This window comes from Caretta caretta, chromosome 3 (assembly GCF_965140235.1).
Source record: "Caretta caretta isolate rCarCar2 chromosome 3, rCarCar1.hap1, whole genome shotgun sequence".
Taxonomy (NCBI): Eukaryota; Metazoa; Chordata; order Testudines; family Cheloniidae; genus Caretta; species Caretta caretta.
The window spans coordinates 37,541,469-37,562,190 of record NC_134208.1 but is presented as its reverse complement, the minus strand read 5'-3'; the positions used below and the strand labels follow the sequence as shown (position 1 = coordinate 37,562,190).

The window sequence follows — 20,722 nt, the reverse complement described above, 5'->3', positions numbered from 1 at the left end:
CCTTCGGTTGTTTTTACACGTCTGTCATGGATGAAACTGAGTAAGTGCACGATTAATTAAAAGGAGCAGCTGAAAATCCTGCGTGGAGAATTCAAGGAATAAAGGGCCAAAGTTCATCACTAAAAAACAGCAGCCGATTATTTACTCATCATGGCTGCTAGTACATTGGGTGAAGTGAAAACGTTGTCGCTGACCATAGAACCGCTGCGCTACAAGTGTGGGCAACACATTTTTTTTTATTTATTTAGAGTAAGATGTGTTAACATCCAGCATGACAAAATTTGTACAAAGTTCACAATTTAAAAATGAAGTATCACAGCAACTTGTGATTCCACACATTTATAGCAAAATTAAAATGTCAACAAATCCATGCCGTGTAGTACAAAAATAAATCAAACTTCAGTTCCACAGAGAGCACAATAAATAGTTTATACAAAATTTTGTCTTAATAAATGATTACTTAAATTAACTTAGAAATGAATATGAACAATAAGTTATAATAAATAAACTCTGACTCACAATAATTTCATATGAAAGGTCAGCATTCTAATATGTGACACTTTTGTGATCCCTATATAATAGTCACAGATAACTTCTGATTTGATATTATGTACCAACATTAGATGAGCAGCAGATTTGTGCTTAAAATCCCTTTCCATTGTACATAGGTGATAACAATAAGAATCCAAAACTGATACTATCTATTACTCTACTGAAAGCATTACTATATTGGCAAAGAAGCTGCAGACACAATGCAGTGGAAAAATGCATATGCCGTTATGAACAATGAAAGCCCTAAAAGGAGGCTAGGGCAAAAGTACAATATATATGGCAGAAGGTGAACAACAAGCACCTTGCTTCAGCTCTCAAAAAGGCAATTCTGAGCATGGCAGCTACAACTAATAGCACAACAGAAAAAGGGCACTGTACAGATAAGACTGCAGAGCCCCCAAAGTAATTACATAATCTTTTCCCAGCTAGTTATTAAAGTCCTCATGGAAAACTGTAAGCTTTTGTACAGTGAATAGTATAAAGTGCCGCTGGGATATACATATATTTATACATATATATATATACCGAGGTTGAATATTGTATCAGAATATTTGTTGTGAGATCCCTGTAGTCTCCCTTAGCAATATTACTGGATTGGCCATAATGGCTTCCACTATAATTTGTTCAGGTTTAGTGTCACAAGGCTAATGACACAAGAAATTGCACACCTCCGTATGGATATATAGGGCAAGGTAAGTGCAAATAGTCAACTGGCACATTGTGGGGACAATGACCCTGTAAGTCCTGTTCTGCTAAAAATATTTTATTTTTTACAAAACCCATCTTTTTCATAACAAAATTTTAAAGTACTTTTGTACTTTCTGCATAACATCAAGACATGGAAGGAAAAGATATGCTATCAATTTTAAATAAATTCAACATCTGTAAAACACAACACATCAAAATTACGACTTAAAAAGGAAAAAATGTTGTAATAAAAAAGTGGTCGTATGCATACATATAGTGCAGTCATTTTGAAGAAAACAATCAAATCTTGAAGGTACAAATAAGTTTTATCTTAAAATGATCCAGTTTAAAGCAAAAAAAGTGCTGAAGTATATTTAGTTACATTAAAATTTGATTGCATTCATTTTTGCAATAGATAATAGTGGAACAAATATAAAGCATACATGAATGCTGCAGTAATGATTGTTCTCCAACAAAATGCAGAACATAAATATTAAAATATGAAAAATGGGATCAAATGCTTGGCAAAGCAAAAAGAAAAAAATCTTTACTGAGCTGCATTCCTACTAAAGCTAGCAATGAATCCAGTTCAGTAACTACAGTAGACACAAATCATTTGTCTTTATCCCAAAATTAAAGATGTAAAAAGGCAATATTAGTTTTAAAATATTGTCTTTCTTCTTAAATTGAAAATACAGAATTTCTGAAAGATGAACTACATTGCTATAAGACATAGTTCAGAGGGGCACTAAGTAGTCCAGGAGAGATAAGAGAATGTTGGCTCCAAAGTTTATTTGAAAATAAAAGCTGAAATCTTCAGGTTGTCCACCTCTGATATAGTTCCTTTCATAATGGAAGTTCCCATATTCATACCATGTAATGCTTAGAAGTTAATTAAAAAGTGCTGTTTAAGCTGCTTTGATTCTTCTGTCAAGTTTCCATGGCTTGATGTTGTCTTACAATAAATTACCCATTTTGTATCTTACATCTAATCCATGCCATTTTCTTGGATTTCAAAAAACCTCATTTTATTGCCCCCACCACACACCATCCTCTGAAAACAAAAGTCACATAATATTTTCAAGCATTGTTCAAAAATAAAGCATTTTTGCAACCAATTCTTGCTATGAAACAATATGCACACAAAATGTATTTCTTAAATCCCATAAAATCCTCCAACATGAGGCAAAATGATAGTGTTTAAAAAGTGGCTGCAGACCGCAACATTGTCATTCAAAGCTGTTTTTTTTTTTGTCCATTTCAGTTCAAAATACTAAAACATTTAATCACTAAAGCATTAAAAAGAATTTACACTCTATTTATTTTGATCAGCTTACCTCTTCAGAAATATATATACCCCAAAAATGTGCATACATTAGCAGCTATAAACATTACATGGCATATCACACTATGTCAGCTTATATGAAAACGTACAAAATGTGAATGTATTCAAAAAACTATTCTGCATTACTATCTTTAAAGCAAGACATAAAATCATTATGAAGTCTTGTAAGCATAACACTGTTTCAAACAGAAATAAATATATAACACTTTCTGGTAAATTACAGCAGCAAAAAACAAGAGGCATCCTTTTTTTAAGCAAGACTTTCACCACTATAGCAGCTGTTCAGACCTGAATTCCTCTCACAGCCTGCTTTATATTTTCCAGTAGGGCTTTATTTTCTGGACTCTGATAACGATCTTGATTTGTATACATGTCCGTCAAAGTGGTCACGTAAGCATCAAAATTTTGTTCATTGATTGGTTCCTACGAGATATTAAATAGTAGTTCATATACAACTTTTATTTTCTTGTTTGTATATTCATTTAAGCATAATATACTATCATATCATATTGCCACCATTTTTTATAATATTTAAAATGCCTATTTAGATCTTAATTTTACAGGATACATTGGAACAGGCCCACTGTGCCTTTGTTAGCAGTTAAATTTATCTTTATGGTTTCAGTGTTGTTACCACAAATATCCAACTGGTTGAGGAACCATAAACATAAAAACGACATCTACTGTATGAGGTGAACTGAAGATCGCCAAATTCCTTAACTTGTGCTCTCAATCACTTACCATATGTGGCAGCTGGATATTAGCTAGACTATGAATTAAAGACTGGCTTAAATTGGCCAGTTCATGAAGAAGAGACTCATTTTGCTGTTCAATTACTTTGTTCTCCTCTTCTATCGTCTTCAAGTTGCTCTCCATTGTAGTAATCTAAAATGGACAAATTTGTGTACAATGTAATATAAGGCAAGCCGTTATAAAGCATGCGTTCTTGAAGTGAGTGATAACAGTAATATCAGAACAAAAAAGGCCCTTTTTGTTTAAATAAAAAGGTTTCATTTATTTATAATCTTTTATAATTTTAAGAGGTTTTTCTGCTATGTACAACTGCAAATTATATGACTTTATTTTAACGGCTTGTCTTTTTTTTATGGTGGAAGTACTGATTTACCTTACATTTGATTGTACTGGCTTTGTACCGATGTAATATTTTTTTAAAAAATATCCTTTTGTATGTAAAGGCACTTATAAGGGCCTCAGTCTTGCAAGGTGATTCATGTGGGCAGACTCTTCTGTGTATCTGGACCCCAGCTGAAATCAGTGGAGGCACCATATGGGTATGAGAATCCACCTGTATCCATGAGGTTGCAGGATCAGGGCCAATGTGAGTAGATGATACATTTATCACATTTTTGTAGCATATGCCATATTAACTAAGTGTGCACAATTCTTTGCTGTCACCATTTAGCTCTTTGGAACTATATTTGCATTTAATTTATACTGCCCAATGAATATTCTCACAGAACTGCCAGTGAAAGCTAAAAAATTACACATTGTTGCACAATAGTTACAGCAAAATAATCTGGTAAGAGTGTCTTAGTACTATTCTTTTCTATATTTTTATGTTTTGCATTATGTTACTAACAGCTGTCAATGTTTGTGTTTAATGACAAACAAAATTAAGTTTGCTGTATTTTATTAGCAATATATTTGTTGTCATATGGCTTTTATAAATATTCTCTAAGATGTAAAGGACTTAAAGACAGAACTTACGACATTTGATTACTGTCTCAAATAGGCTAAAATTTAGGAAAAGAAACTGTGTGCTGCATAAATATGAAGTTGTCTATATAAGTAATTTACTGGATCTGAGACTGATATTACACTTACTGTCAAAATATATTCCATTTGGAGAGATATTAGCATTTCCAACAGTGTTCCCCATTTTAAGAATACCTTGCAAACCTGTAGAATCTTTCTAAAATGAAGAAACTTTTAAAGTGTGACCAGTGTACATGGCTATTTAATTTCCATGACATAGGGCAACTCATCTATTACCAAGTATAAAATGTGTGTGTGTAGGGTGAGATGTACATTGGCAAGAGGGTAGAAAATGAAGTCAAAGAAGCAGAAAAGAGCATATAGGGCCAAACTCTCAAAGTGACAGTCGCTTGTTTTAATTTGACATCCACAATGAACTGCCGGTATAATAAATTATGGGAAAAAATGATAGAATTTTGATGTGAACTCTCTCATTTGTCAGCACAAACAGTATAGAGGTCACAAGGGGAGAAGAACATCAGATGAGCCTAGGCCAGTATGTTTTAGCAGGTTTGATGGCACAATCAGATAGTTAGATGTCTCAAGTCTATCATTGTGGATTGTGGATTTTTGATAATTTGGTCTGTGACATTAATTGATAAAAGTAAATATTTTCTTAAGAGCTTGGTGCACACATAAGACTAGCTGTCAAGTAGGTTTAACTTTGACTACTGATATTTATGCAGCAGATAATCCAAGCTGAGACACACATTGTCAATATTACAGGGGAACATTTCTTTGGGATGAATGATTCTCGAACTATTTCTCCAGCATGCTGCAGTAGGCACAGACAGATTTTACTTTAACATAGAGAATGGAAAGATATTCCTGCTTTTTTTCTATGTTTTCAATTTGTGTATGCCAGAGAGCAGGTCAGGCACATGCTCTAAACTCATGTTCTTTTTGGAATCCAGTGCGAAAGAGCCAGTCCTACTACATATGTGTAACTTTTTTTTTTCTTAATTCTTCTTAGCTCAGGTCAGTCATAGTCCAAGTCATTATGTTTAATATTCATCCTTATATTTTTTTATATCAAAAGTAATAACTGGAGTCAGAGTATTGACCTCTGACATCAAATATAATTAGGGCCTAAACCTGGGAGGTGCCAAGTATCATCAACTCCTATTGACTTCAATGGGAGTTGAGACTGCACAGTCTCTCATAGGATTGGTCCTTTAGGTGGTTGAGGACTGTTATCTGATAGATTTTTCCTCTTGGGCCAAACACTGAGAGATGCCAAGCACCTGAAACTGCATTGATTTTCGTGAAGTTCCAGGTAATCAGCACCTCTTAGGATTTGGCACACTGTTACCTTCATAAGATATCTGAAATGTAATTGGCACCATTAGTTATGGCTCATATCAAGTGACTTTTCATTTTCAGTGTATAAATTAAGTAAAATTACAGAACAGAAACTGCTCTCAATATTATAAATTTTCTTTCACATATTTCCCAATTTATATAATGAATTTTGTTTGAAATCTACATAACACAATGTATTTTTATAATAGCATATATTTTGTTAAGGTTAATGTTAACATTTTACTGTCCAATACAGTACATATTGACTGTGATAGTCTTAATGACTTTAATGAGTTGATAAAGACCTTAAGGTATCTGATGACTTGCCCCACCAGTTCTGTACTTTTGAAATGGAAACTCATTTTCCTTTGGAGAACACAACAGGTTGAGAGCGTGCCCCCTGAATAATTGTGAAGTCTGATTTTGTTGGGATTCTCCATTCGATGTCAATAGTTTTAGTGACAGTAAATATTTGTAATCAACACTTTTCCCCTCTTTCCAAGTCTGTGTCACAACAAAATGTGCAATAGATCCCTTGAACATTTCCTAAGAATATGCAGTGGTCTAAACGCAGTGGAACCAGTTTGAGAAGTGAAAGCTAAAATTAGTGTAGGGATCATGTGTTCATTGAGTTGATACAAGTTTCCACCTAAAAGCCCTGATCCTACACATTCTTTCATACAAGAAAAACTTTATGCATGTGAGTAGCAGTATGAGTATTTGAATACTGAGGGTTTTTCAATTTTTTATTTAATTTTTCTATATGGCCATAATGTATTAGGTATTCATCCAGAAATCCAAACACTTGTGGCAGGTTACAGGATGAGATCTGGCCTAACGAATACTGGACTGCCCAGATGGAAGGCGTTTAAAAAAAACCCACTTGCAAAAAACCCTGTAAGTCTTAATGTAGACTGTACTTACTCCACCTTACTGATATCAAACTGTGGGGAGACAAAGCCTCATGAACTGCACTAGATATGACAGCCAGCTGGAAAATGTAATTTCAGTGGAAAGCAAATGAACCCCTACCCCATTTTCTATTCAGCTACAGAAGTGGTCAAAAACCTCAACAAAAGAGATTTTCATGAAAAAAGAGAAATGAAAATGTTCACAGTATAGTTCTCCATTTTCTGACCAATTCTTGTGGACCCCAAATAGGATGAAGCTGGGCTATGGACTGTGTCCTTTCCAACCAATCAGTGGTCTGATGCTGTTGCCGTGGGGAGTGATCGCTGTACAATATTACAGGTGTAGCAGTTGCTGCTTCTGTGTGTACTCCCTCTGCAAGCAGAATGCCCTGGCCACTGCTGTGTTCTCCATCTACTAATGCCATGACTTAGCTGTCTGAGAGTTTAACAGATATGAGGGTGTTATAAAATCTTATAAGAAGGAAATGCAAAGGTGGCTATTTAGCGATGACTTTCAGTTTTTAAAAGTGGTGGCCACTGTGGTGGGAAATAACTACTTAATAGCACCACAGATACTGTTTTCTAAGCTTATAAATGTAAATTAAGAACATATGAAATGTGAGCAAAAATGTGAAAGAAAACAATTTTTCCAAAGACAAGTTTTCTCCTATATTTCTTTTGAACAATCATGTGTAAAATGTAGCTAAATTTAAGGCTTCATAAAACTGTTACCTGAGTTCTGAGTTTAATCATATCAGCTTCCATCTGGGAATTGGATTCATTTAGTTCCTTGATTTCTTCATCTAGCTGTTTAATTTCTTCATCATTTTCTATACCTATGCAAAATAAAAATAAAGGAGATATTAAAATAATTAAGCTATAAATCTGTGTTCTGCAACTGAGTCATTTCATATTTGAAATTAAACTTATTAAAGTAAAAAGTTCAGAAACACTAAGTCTCATCAAACTTCCCATTCGAAGTTAAACCCATATATTTCTAATCATGTCTCTTTTAAGAACTGCAGTGATTTCCAATGAGAATGGTAGAAACAGCTTAGGGAGAGATAAAAACATAACACCACCATTTAAATATACTGATTATATCTTTACATTATTAGAAATGCACCTCTACTTAATGAATTCTGCTGCATTGTCACACTTAACCTTTTAAAAAAATACTGGCAACTTCTCTTGTCCTTTTAAGGAAAGAAAAAATATCCTAACAAGGCAATAGTTTCAAGTCACAATTATCCCAAAACCACTTGCTCCTATAATCAGGGGAAACATTTCACAACACAGAAAAACTGTAAAATACCACTGTCAATCTGGACCCCCTGCAGCCTCTGCTACCTCCATAGTTCATTACCGAATGACCTAGGGTAACATTTTCAGAAGTGTTCAGGTGACTCAAGAGTCTAAGTCAAAAGTTACTTAAGCATTTAGGAGTCAGATTTATAAGGTATTTAAGACACACAGATCGGTGCCTGCTGGGATATTCAAAAGCACCTAGATGCCTAAATCACATTAATTTCAATGGGAGATAGCCACTTTAGAATACCCAATAGGTGCCTATATGTCTCATTATGCACCAGAGTGCCTAACTGCCTAAGTCCAAAATTTAGGCACCACTGGCATTCCAAAACCTCTTCTCAGCTGCTGCCTAACATTGGAGGTACCTAAATTCCCTCAGTGGCTATGTTTCCACCATAAAAGTCGCCAAGGCACCTAAATTTCAGCAACTGGACATGCACTCTGTTGCCTAAATCCTGCCATACCTAACTCACACCTAACCCCAGTGGGATTAACAAAATAGGCATTCTCCTGCCTATCTTGCCTTGGGGCCTGATCCAGTAGGCATGTTCAGTAAGGAAGTAAAGTCCATTTTTTCATGTCTAAATGCTGGTCACATCATAGCAGAATTTTTGGAAGTCTTCTTGATCCATCGCCAACTTCACACACCCATCAACTGATCTCTCAGTGATCTGCCACACACCATCTATCCATTTCCTTTCTGATCATCCCCTTGTATGATGACCCACCACCATTCCTTCCATGATAACTTTCTCAAGGATATTCCCATATCTGTGCCTAATGTGACCAAAGTACATAAGTTCACGTTTGTTGATTTCTGAGAGCAGAGTCTGCTTCTCTCCAATAATATTTCTAACATAAGTTTCAGAGTAGCAGCCGTGTTAGTCTGTATTCACAAAAAGAAAACGAGTACTAGTGGCACCTTAGAGACTAACCAATTTATTTGAGCATAAGCTTTCATGAGCTACAGCTCATGAAAGCTTATGCTCAAATAAATTGGTTAGTCTCTAAGGTGCCACTAGTACTCCTTTTCTTCTAACGTAAGTGTTCATCTTCTCCGTCCAGGGATGGGGCCCCACTGGCGAGATAGGTGTTTCCTCGCTTAGTTTACAACTCGGCTTTGGGTTGAACTAGGGCTCTGAGCAGCTTATTAGTTGCTTTTGAAAATGTTACCTCTACAGCCCATTCCTTGCCTATTGAAATTAATAGCAAAACTCTCACTGATTTCACCAGGAGTAGGACTGGACACATCACTGATGGATGTTGGTCTAGCTTCCTTCCTGTTCACAACACTGAAATGCTTTATTAAAGTCTGTAATAAACTACATCCATCAGTAGATGTGGGTTATAGGTCTTTGTAATTCATGCTGTTTCTGTCTGTGACAGTAGATACTAGAAAGCCCAAGACTGAATTATTGCGCTGATTTGTATGTTTAAGTCTTGGTATTAATTATTATTGGTCTTGTATCTTCTTTGGTGACTCAAATTTCCCAAAGGAGATCCCTTTTGAGTCCTATTTAATTCTATATTTATGTGTTTGCTATGTGATCATGGGCTTTAAAGCCAGATCGTCAGCTGGTATAAAGTCATGTAGCTCCATTGGCTTCATTGGTGCTATGCTAATGTACACCGAGGATCTGGTCCTAAGTGTCACAACTGTATGGATGTCAATCCCTGTTGACCAAGGAATTTCTGTATTGCATGACCATCAGCGGAATTATAGTTTGCATAGTCTGTAGCTTTCTTGAAGAGAAGTGCATTTAGACTAAATGGCTACATGTTATACATATAACATTGATCATCACATTTCTCTGTTTTTCCAGTTGCTGGGGTGGAGATCTTTTTAATTCAGGAATCTTCCTTTTACAAATGTCTTTACTGGACACACTGTAAAGTTATATTTCTCTAACCTCTCCAAGCTGTATCCCCAAACAGGGACAAAAAGGGCCAGACTTTTAAATATTGTTGCTACCGTATATACCTTGTTCTGTACAACCTTCTCCAACTGTCCTCTAACCGAACCTCTCACGCCTGACACGCTAGTTTACTCATCAACCTTCCCTTCTGCACATCCCCTTCACAAAACTCCCCCATCACGACACTACTGGTTGCAGATGCTAGGTGAAGTAGTTTGGTGTATGGGAAAGGGTCGTTTGGTAAAGATGGTGCAGGAGAACTGAGTCTGTGGTAGTTGTGATAGTGATAAGGCGCATGCCTGTGAATGGAGGAGTAGAGAGTATGCATTATTAGATAGCTTAACTTTTTATTTCCTTGTTTTAGGAGTTTTTGTCAGGTATGTGATATATGCAGGCAACACAGGCTTTTGTGGGTTGATTTCTTAGGGGTTTGTATGTTAAAGATGTCGCACTCACACATAAATTCCCACTATTCCCACGTCTCTTTTTTACTCAAGAGCTCCCTGGTTGCAGATGCTAGGTGAAGTAGTTTGGTGTATGGGAAAGGGTCATTTGGTAAAGATGGTGCAGGAGAACTGAGTCTGTGGTAGTTGTGATAGTGATAAGGCGCATGCCTGTGAATGGAGGAGTAGAGAGTATGCATTATTAGATAGCTTAACTTTTTATTTCCTTGTTTTGGGAGTTTTTGTCAGGTATGTGATATATGCAGGCAACACAGGCTTTTGTGTGTTGATTTCTTAGGGGTTTGTATGTTAAAGATGTCGCACTCACACATAAATTCCCACTATTCCCACGACTCTTTTTTACTCAAGAGCTCCCCCGGGCTAATGACCTTCCTGTGGCTTGTCACCTCGAAGATCCCACCTGTGGTGAAGCATGGGAAGTTTGTCAGGCCCAGGGGCTGGCTCAGTAACAGTGCTCCAGCTATTTAGGAAAGCTGCCCACTAGCATCCCCATGCTCCTGTAGTTAGGGGTAGGGATATGTATGAGATAGGGTCAGGGAAATTAAGAAACTGTCAGGCACACTCCTCTGACAAGCTCCATTACTGAGCCAGCCCTTGGATCTGACAAAGTGCACTCAGTTTGCTATAGGGGGAACTACTCTGTGACAAAGCATGGCTTGACTATTCTGAGGCAGGTTGTTGTGAAGGAAGTTTAAGTTGCCCTCAGCAAAGATGGCTGTCCATAATCAATGAGAGTGACCCTTATGAAAGATGTCCTTGCCGTCAGGACGCAGTGTGGAGTCTCCCTCCAGGCAGCCAGTGGGGAGGGGCACATTTTTTGCTCGTGTGTTAAAGGTTGACTTTTGAACCTCATATACAAACTGCAGGTAGACAGCTCTCCCTAGAGGCTCAAAACCCAGAAGACATTAAAAAGAAAGTAAGTGATTTTTTAAATCTCATGATTTTTAAACCAATCTCATGCCCTCGTACACACTTAATTACAGTCTTTCTGATGGATGGGTTTTCTCTTGGTATGTTTGATTAATGATATTTGGCACCAATAGATTACACATATCTTTAATGTGTCTTGCAGACACCAATACAGTTGACTATTAATGTGATAACTCTATATTCATTACATTTGTAACAACAAATTAATTCTGGATTTTTTTAAAAGCTCCTTCCCCCTTCTCCCAAGTTCTAGAAGAACTCTGATGAATCTCCCATTTTTTCCTGACTTTAGACCTCCCTTTCAGACTTTTGAAGTGTCATAGCCTTTATTCTTCCAGCTAATGAGGAGTGCATGGGATTCCTTTTGGAGACAATTAAAGCTGCTTCTTAATTTCATAGTTCCAATTTGGGGTATTTTAACTGCTTTGTAATTGAAGAGGTCCTGTGTAGGGATTATTATTTATTATAAAAAGAAAAGGAGTACTTGTGGTACCTTAGAGACTAACAAATTTATCTGAGCATAAGCTTTCGTGAGCTACAGCTCACTTCATCGGATGCATTTTTTTTTCCACTGAATGCATCCGATGAAGTGAGCTGTAGCTCACGAAAGCTTATGCTCAAATAAATTGGTTAGTCTCTAAGGTGCCACAAGTACTCCTTTTCTTTTTGCGAATACAGACTAACACGGCTGCTACTCTGAAACCTGTTATTTATTATAGGCTCCTTTATACTATGGTAGTGCTTAGAGGCCAACCAAGTCAGGGCCCCATTGTGCTGGAGCCTAGCTCCTTAAAGGTATTAAAGCACCTAACTCCCACTAAAATCAATAAGAGTTAGGTGCCTAAATACCATTGAGAATCTGGGCCTGGGAGCTGTATAAACATATAACAAATGACAGTCTCTGACCTAATGAGATCACAGTCTAAATGGCAAAACACACTAGAGACAAACAATTGGACTGGGATTAGGGGAAACAGGGTAACAAAATCATAGGCTGTGTGCAATTCTTACCCAATCTGGAGCAATAAACACAAATTGTCACCTGGCTAGCTGTTAACAGATGGCAACATTCCATAAGTATTAAGGAAGTGGTAAATTTTGAGAAGGGACTTGAAGGTGGATAAGGTGGCAGCTTTATGGATTGTGGATGGCAGTTTATCCCATGTGTAAGGGATGAGATTAATGGTTCAAGAAAATAAGCACCTCTCATTAAATACAATTCCAAACTTTAAGAAGTGTTGGAACTGTATTGGTCCCAGGATATTAGAGAGACAAGGCTGGATATTAGAGAGACTTCTGTTGGTGAGAGATACAAGCTTTCAAACTCTCTCACCAATAAAAGTTGGTCCAATAAAAGATATTACTGTATCCACCTTGTCTCTCTAAAGTTTAAAAAGTACTTTCCCTTGGATGTATATGAATTGCTGAAAGTGCTTTTCATGCAACTCCAACATGGCTGGGATGTTGGATGTAATGCAGCTTTATGATATTGCTTTGCCAGTATTTGTCCTGGAGCACAACTGCAGGAAGGTAGAAAGTAGTTTTGTATAGTTTTCCATTGGTCAAGAGGTTCCCAGCCAGGAACTGGACCTCCAGATTGGCCAGAGGATTTCCTGAAGATGATTAACACAAGGCCCTCTTGATCTGACTTTCAGAAGTGCTGAGTACCTACAACTCCAGTTGAAACCAGTGGGGGCTGTGAGTGCTCAGCACCTCTGAAAATCAGGTCCCCTCATCTTCTGAGCAGTTGTGCAATGTGAGACCCACTGGCCACCTTGGGGCATCAGACTTGAGTCAGAAAAAACATAGCATTTTATTATATTAGAAAATATTTACACAGCTACCCCTGTGTAAATCCAGAATCTCCTCAATAAAGTCAATAGAGTTTTTCAGATTTTCTCTGGTGTAACTCAGGCCAGAATCTGACCTCCTGTATTTCTGGCTCAGGCTTCAATAGCATGGAAGTCAGTTGCATTGCTTTCTAAAATGATCTCCTTCATGGTATACACTAAGAAAGACTTATAAAAAGGCCCACATAGCAATGTGTCTTTTATCTTGGAAAGAGGTAATATTTAAAAGAGAATGATTAGAATTTTACCATTACTGGCCCGTTGCTTTATTGTTAGCATCTGTTCTCCAGACAGCTTTGCCTTCTTCATGGCGGAAGTGGCTCTGGGGCATCCTGATAGACTGTGAACAATAAGAAAATAAAGAGCCTATTAAATTGTAATAGGTCATTGACAATAAATTTGTCAACTAAAACTGTCATGACATAACATCTGAGAGGAACTTTATCTCCACTCTGCACAAAAATGATAGGGTATGTGGTTCTGAAAGAGAGGGAGGAGCTTCATAAATTATTTTTTGGTTTTATTTTTCTGCCCCCACCTCTTTTTGAATGTGCAGATTATATATAAATCCAAGAAAAAGCATTTTATGTACAAAATCTAAACTAGGAAAAGAACAATGCAGCCTTTTAGAGATGTGGTATCCAAAAAACTTACCTTATAAAAAGGGTTACTGCTTAAATGCTCCATTTAAACAAAACAATATCTGCCCTACACGTTTAATCTCAAAAACCCAAACACAGGAACTCTGAATTTCAAGGACTGAGGGAACTGGCTAGCTCTAATTGTGTCTTTAATAATGAGCTCTTCTGAATTACTAGTATGCTCGTTTTTAGATATAACCTATTCCTATATTTGAATTGTTCTTTTTCTAAATCACTTTTTAAAACATGTGAATTACTTTGGATCAGATTTTTGTTTGGACTTTAGAAAAGTGCATTCCCTACCCACGATGAGACCTGCATGTAAAATGCGATTTAACACTATTTCAGGGTTCACTCCTCCACTATCTCATTCTATGTACAGAGTCCTAGACACTATTTTGGGGACACATGTTCTATATACTAATAGATGAAATACATACAAATAATTATTTAAATATTTTCTTGAAAAGAGGAAAATTTTGATTAAGACAATTACGTGCAGCAATCCATTTAAAACCGAGAGAATTAAAAGTATGAGGCAATTTTTCTATATACAACTACAATCCCAACAGAATTTCAATTCAGCATCTCTGAAATGTAGGACAAACCATTTATCCAGTTAAGCTTATATAGTCTTTGATTAATACCCATAGTAATGCAGAGGTACTGTATTATTATATTGGGCACCCCAGAAATTCATTCAGCCAAGATACAATATCCCTTACTGATCAACTTTCAGCAGTTTCCACCATTTGCAGATGTGATCAAAGAAATATGGAAACTCAGATTTAATTGTTGGCCAAAAAACCCCAACAATCCACTAGTATTTAGACATCTGATTATCTCAGACTTTAAAAAATTTTAGGTGAAATCATGGCCCAACTCAAGTCAATAGCAGTTTTGCCACTAAATTTAGAGGGACCAAGATTTCACCATGTATTTTTGAAAAAGTGTCCCTAAGTGTGGGACATTTAAAAGTGTGCTTACATTCCCCAAATGTTTAACTGTCTCTCATATTATGGTCATCCTCTAATCACACCATGCAAAAGAATATGTCTAATTGTTCTATCCTGGCAAATGAAAAGGCTGTTGGGCCAGATTGTGCTCACACTCAGCAATTAACTGTGGGCACAAAACTGTTCCCATTCTTAAAAATCCTGTCCTTAACATGGCACTGTGTAGTAGAATCAGCAGGAGGAAAAATATGTCTAACGTCATTACAAGCTGGAGTACTGTGTTCCCATTTCTATCAGTCTTTAAAAGCAGAGGACATTCTGAAATGTTTCCAAAATCAATTCTACATTCTTTCAGCACCAATATATTCAAAATTTAATAACACATTTGAACTCTAGATTCCACATGCTACATATATGCTTCTGCAAACTGTGAAATTTACACTTTGTTCCCAAGGCTAGAGTGAACTATTTCTACTGTTTTTTAATTGTTCACATGTCAAGCTTAAACGCAGAGCCAGAACCACTACAGCAGTTAATTTTTCTCCTAAATAACCTAAGTATGTGCAATATGGAACCAATTTCCATGAACTATGGTAGCTCCTCCAACACTTGGAGTTTTTAAGTAAAGACTCGATTTCTTCCTACAAGATATGCTCCAATTCAACCACAAGTTATCAAGCTTGATCCAGGAATCATTAGGTGAAGTTGTATAGCCTGTGTCCCGCAGAAGGTCAAACTAAATGATTGTATTTGTTCCTACTGACCTTAAAACCTGTGACTTTCCAACACTGATGTTCACTCATTAAAATATACTACTCTGAATGGTCTGAATGATCACATCTACAAGGCTTTGAATTATTATTATTAATTATTATTATTATTATTATTATTAAACAGAACTGATAAAAAGATGGACAAATTTTTTACCAAAACATTTAAAATTTTCAACCCCATTTTCCATCAATATTTTCCAAATTGATTTTTCCAGTTCTATTATTGAAATAATATATAATAATAAACTATGGCTATTATTATCAGTGTGATCTAGTGGATAGGGCTCTAGGCTGGGAGGCAGGAAACCTAGGTTCTGTTCCCAACTCTGCCACTGACTTGCTGCGTGACCTTGCACAAATCACTTTATTTCCCTTGCTCTCTCCTTGTATTTATTTTGTTTATTTAGAAGAAAAATTTTCTGGACAGAGACTGTCTCTTATTACGTGTGTCACAGTTCCAGGTTAACAGTACCCGTCTCCCTTGTGGTCTCCTCCAGGGCACACCTTTAGATGTCAGGACTCCAGCAATCACTGCTCTCCCTCACCCTCTAAATAGGGGATTTAGGCTTGCAGTCCCCCCTACAATTCACTGTCATCACAGTAGGTCTGACTTTAGTCCAGAACCTGCAGTCTGTTTGTTCCCAGGGACAATGATAGGGTGACCAGTCAGCCTTCATGGAGCACAGTATGTTTGTTTTAGGATAAAAGAATTATAAAGGACACAAATTATAAAACAAGATACAATCTACAGGCATACTAGGTGTCACCCATATTTCACATGGAAAGCCTGGTAGGTTCTAGTCCTTCAAACCCTTCCAGCAGAACTTTGCCCTCCTGGTTACAATCTCATGTCAGTTTTTGGATCAAAATGAAGGCCCCTGAATCAATTTATGTTGATTCTTTACGACAAAGCCCTTTCTTTGTCTTCTGGGCCTCTTGAACCCAGTCTGAACGAGTTTATACAGTTCCTCCCAGGGCATGGTACTTCTCTGGAGTTATTTACCTGTCTCAGGATTTTCAGTAATCACCTCCCACTGATTTTAGTTCCTGGAGTGAATTTGGTAACCTTCCCCCATGCACATGGGCACCTCCTTTGCATAATTTTTGGTGGTATCCAGAACGAGTCCAAGCAGAGCCATCCCATCCATAGGACAGACCAGGGCAATCACCCTGGGCCCCGTGCTTTGGGGGGCCCTGTGCTTCAGGGGAACTTGGGATCCAGGGCAGCCTGGAGGGGATAGCAGGGGGCCTGGCGCTGGCAGCAGCGAGCAACCCGGTCCCAGCCCTCTCTGCCCTGCCGTCTCCCGGCGTCACTTGTGGGGAGTGGGTAGAAGCCAGAAAGAGGCAGGGCGGGGAGAGGCAGGGTGGGGGTTTGGGGAAGGGGTGGAGTGGGGGCAGAGTGGGGGCAGACCAGGGCAGGCAGAGATGGGGCAGGGTGGAGCGGAGCAGGCTGGGGCTGGGTTGTTCACTGCTGCCCGTGCCAGGCCCCCCGCTAACCCTCCAGGCTGCCCTGGAACCCTGCGTCCCCTGAAGCGCGGAGCCCTGCAAAGAGTGGGGCCTGGGGCGGTTGCCCTCGTCTGTCCCATGGACAGGACGGCTCTGAAAATATAAGCCAAACGTTGGTGGAACTGGGTCCATGTCCCTGAATATTGGTGGAGCACAGGCACCACGGGCCCATATAACTCGCTGCCTATGCCCGTGCAGCTAGAATGCAATCCCTGGCTCACAGATAACATTTATAAAATTGATACAATAATCTGAAATGTGTCTGTTATATCTGGCACAATGCGTTTGTACAGTGTCTAGCACAATAGGGCCTGACCTTGTGGAAGAACTGAAATAACAGATTAATGCCTCTTTGGATCAAAGCTATGACACGAATAAAGAGTGGCATAGAGAATTTTGCACAGACAAGTTTGTGAGAAATGCATCACTGGCACAACAGAGGGAATGGAGGATGGCAGCATGAAACTTTAGGGTTCTGTACCATTTTAATTATCTTGAACCACTCTCTCTCTTTTAGCCCTCAGTTTAAGCTTTTATCCCACGTCGATGGCAGGTTGAAGGGTCCGATTTTCAGTGAGGGTGAGGAATCTGAAAGGGAGCTAAAGCAGCTCTGGTTCCTCATAACATGGAAAGACTAGGAAGAAGTAGGAACTGTTTTTTCCTGTATGGCTGGACTTAAGATAGAGGGCAGGGAAGTTTGTAGGACATTGACAAAGACCTGCTGTCGAGAAACTGTGACCTCAGAAATTAGTTGAGGGGGAAAATTTTGTTTTCTTTGGACTTTTGTCGTGTATTTGACTGGTGAACCTGTGCCCTGAGGAGAAGTAGTTTAGCTTGCCTAGGGAGCAAGTCATGGACAGATCCCAAGAGAACAGAATGTAAGGGACTGAGTTAAACTTTTTAGTTTGCCACATGTTATCCCAGGAAGTCGTGAAGGAAGTGGCTTTGGAGAAACAAATGCAGATAGTCTGAGGCTCAGCGGTAACAACTGATTCCTGTCCTGGGGTCTGAGGCCACAACTCCCAGGTGGGAGGGAACTTGTGTCATGATGACTTGTACACTGGCTCATAAACTTGAAGACTCTAAGGTCAAAAGAGACCATCATGATCATCTAGTTTGACCTCCTGTACATTGCAGGCCACAGAACCTCACCCATCCATTCCTGGAATAGCCTCCTAACCTCTGGCTGAGTTACTGAAGTCCTCAAATCAGGGTTTAAAGATTTCAAGATACAGAGAATCCACCATTTACACTAGTTTAAACCTACAAGTGACCCATGCCTCATGCTGCAGAGGAAGGCGAAACCCCCACAACCCAAATATGGCGATTAGTTAGACCCTGAGTATGTGGGCAAGACCCACCAGCCAGACACCTGGGAAAGAATCCTCTGTAGTAACTCAGAGCCATTCCCATCTAGTGTCCCATTACCAGCTGTTGGAGATATTTGCTGCTAGAAGTCGCAGGCTGGCTACATGCCATTATAGGCAGTCTCATCACACCGCCCCCTCCATAAACTTATCAAGCTCAGTCTAGAAGCAAGTCAGGTTTTCTGCCCCCACTGCTCCACTAGGAAGACTGTTTCAGAACTTCACTTCTCTGGTGGTTGGAAACCTTTGCCTAATTTCAAGCCTAAACTTGTTATGGCCAATTTATATCCGTTTGTTCTTGGGTACACAGTGGTGCTCAACTTAAATAACTCCTCTCCCTCCCTGGTATGTATCCCTCAGATGCATTTATACAGTGCAATCACACCTCCCCTCAGACGTCTTTTGATTAGGCTCAACAAGACAAGCTCTTTTCGTCTCCTCTCATAAGGTATGTTTCCATTCCTCAGATCATCCTACCAGTCCTTCTCTGCACCTCTTCCAGTTTGAATCCATCTTTCTTAAACATGGGAGACCAGAATTTCACACAGTATCCAGATGAGGTCTCACCAGTGCCTTTTCTAATGATACTAACACTTCCCGGTCTCTATGGAAAATATCTTGCCTGTTGCATCCTAGGACTTCATTAGCCTTTTTTACGGCTGCATCACATTGGCAGCTCATAGTCATCCTGTGACCAACCAATATACCCAGGTCTTTCTCCTCCTCTGACATTCCAACTGATATGTCCCTAGCTTATAGGAAAATTCTTGTTGCTAGTCCCTGGGATTGCTAGGATTCAGAGTTCATATAGCATTATAATGAGTGGGGTAGTTCACACTTCTCTTTGCCCTACTATTTCCCTTTATCTCTCTGAGGAGCCGGACAAATGAGACAACAGTGTATTCACTCAAAATCAGATTACCTCTGCTCCCATAAGGTCTAGAAATTTAATTAAAAAAAAAAGGCAAGCCTAAATTCTGCAGGAAATAATGGGGCCAACAGAGAAGTCCTGATCCCTGGCCCAGCTCTAATTTTAACTGCCTTATGTGTGTATTTTGTTGAAATGTTGATGTAAGCAGAGGCAGGATGAGCTCTACCCTGACATCTGGTGGCAAGTCATGGTGGGTTGTGAAAAAGAACTTCAGGGGCTGATCTCATTTGCATAGGCACACCCACCCCGCCTAGATGGTCACTTTGGCGGCTGTAGGCGCCCCAGTTTCTCTGTTATTGAGGCAGGAATAAACTGTTATTGTCCTGATTATGTGAATCAAGGACAGTGGAACTGTACTTGGCCTTTTGTTATGATGGAGGGACTCACCATCAACTAAGCAGCACCCGCTAGACAAGGGTCATGGGTTCCAAAACCCAGTGAATGGAGAAAGAGGCTGGGGATAGGTATTAATACTTGGTGGTATAGGCCCCATGGTGATGCTACATGCTAATTGCACTTCCTCCTCTCTCTACTGTGGAATATCAGAGCTAATTTTGATTCCATTAGGAATCTAGGCTGCTGAGCTGAATTCACGTTGGGCCAACGTGTTGGAGCCTCAGTTGCACCAGCACTGAGGCTCCCCTACTACAAGCTGAAATCACAAAAGAGCTAAACTTACTAAGAGCTGAAATCACTGAGTGTTGTGTTAAGTAGTGGGGGAGCCTGAAGATATATTGCGGAGCAGTTTGCGGGAGAGTTGGTAGAGCAGAGCGGCTCTTGGAGCACAGCAGTTTGCGGGATGGCTGTAGCGGCTCATGGGATGGCTGGCAGAGCGGAGCGATTCGTGGGATGGCTGGTGGAGAGGAGTAGAGCCCCATGGAGAGGTGGGGCAATTGGCTTTGGACCAGGTAAGGTGCCCCTTAACTCCCCTCATCTCCACCCAGGTTGGAAGGTAAAACTCTGCAGATAAACTTTCAAACTCTGGGGCTGCACTGACCAGGGACAGAGACTTTTGTTGTTGGACTTTTGGGACTTTGGGTGATTTTGGGTTGTTGGACTCAAGAACCAAAGGGAAAGGACACGCCGCAATTTGCTTGGGGTGGGTTTTTTGCTCATGGGTTGTGTTATGAATCCTGTTGGTGGTGTTTCCCCAACATAATGCCACATTGTTTCTCTCTCTTATTAAAAGGCTTTGCTACACTCAGACTCTGTGCTTGCAAGAGGGGAAGTATTGCCTCTTGGAGGCGCCCAGCGGCGGTGGTATATATTTGTCCCAGGTCACTAGGTAGGGGCTCGAGCCAGTTTTGCATTGTGTTATTGGAATGGAACCCCTAGATACTGAACCTGGCCCTTGTTGCTGCCAACTCTGACGGGAAAAAGGGTTACATTTAAAATCAAATAATGAAATGATTTGGGAATCTTGGAAGCAGGCAGACCCCACTCTCTGCTGGTAAACACTCCACTTACTTCTGCCTGCACTATAGATGTGATTCACCTCCCCTAA

General features: G+C 39.2%; 1 protein-coding gene across 21 annotated transcripts in view; it reads right to left on the bottom strand.

Annotated features, from left to right (window-relative positions):
* Positions 1-216: 216 nt before the first annotated feature.
* MYT1L (myelin transcription factor 1 like) overlaps positions 217-20,722 on the bottom strand; it is a 384,710-nt gene continuing 364,204 nt past the window's right edge. For all 21 annotated transcript variants that reach the window (XM_048845402.2, XM_048845392.2, XM_048845389.2 and 18 more), the window contains 4 exons: positions 13,293-13,384; positions 7,306-7,409; positions 3,326-3,469; positions 217-3,007 (listed from right to left, as the gene is read on the bottom strand). In XM_048845402.2, the coding sequence (XP_048701359.1) occupies positions 2,867-3,007; positions 3,326-3,469; positions 7,306-7,409; positions 13,293-13,384 (481 nt within the window). In that variant the 3' untranslated portion in view covers positions 217-2,866. The remainder of the gene's footprint in view (positions 3,008-3,325; positions 3,470-7,305; positions 7,410-13,292; positions 13,385-20,722) is intronic.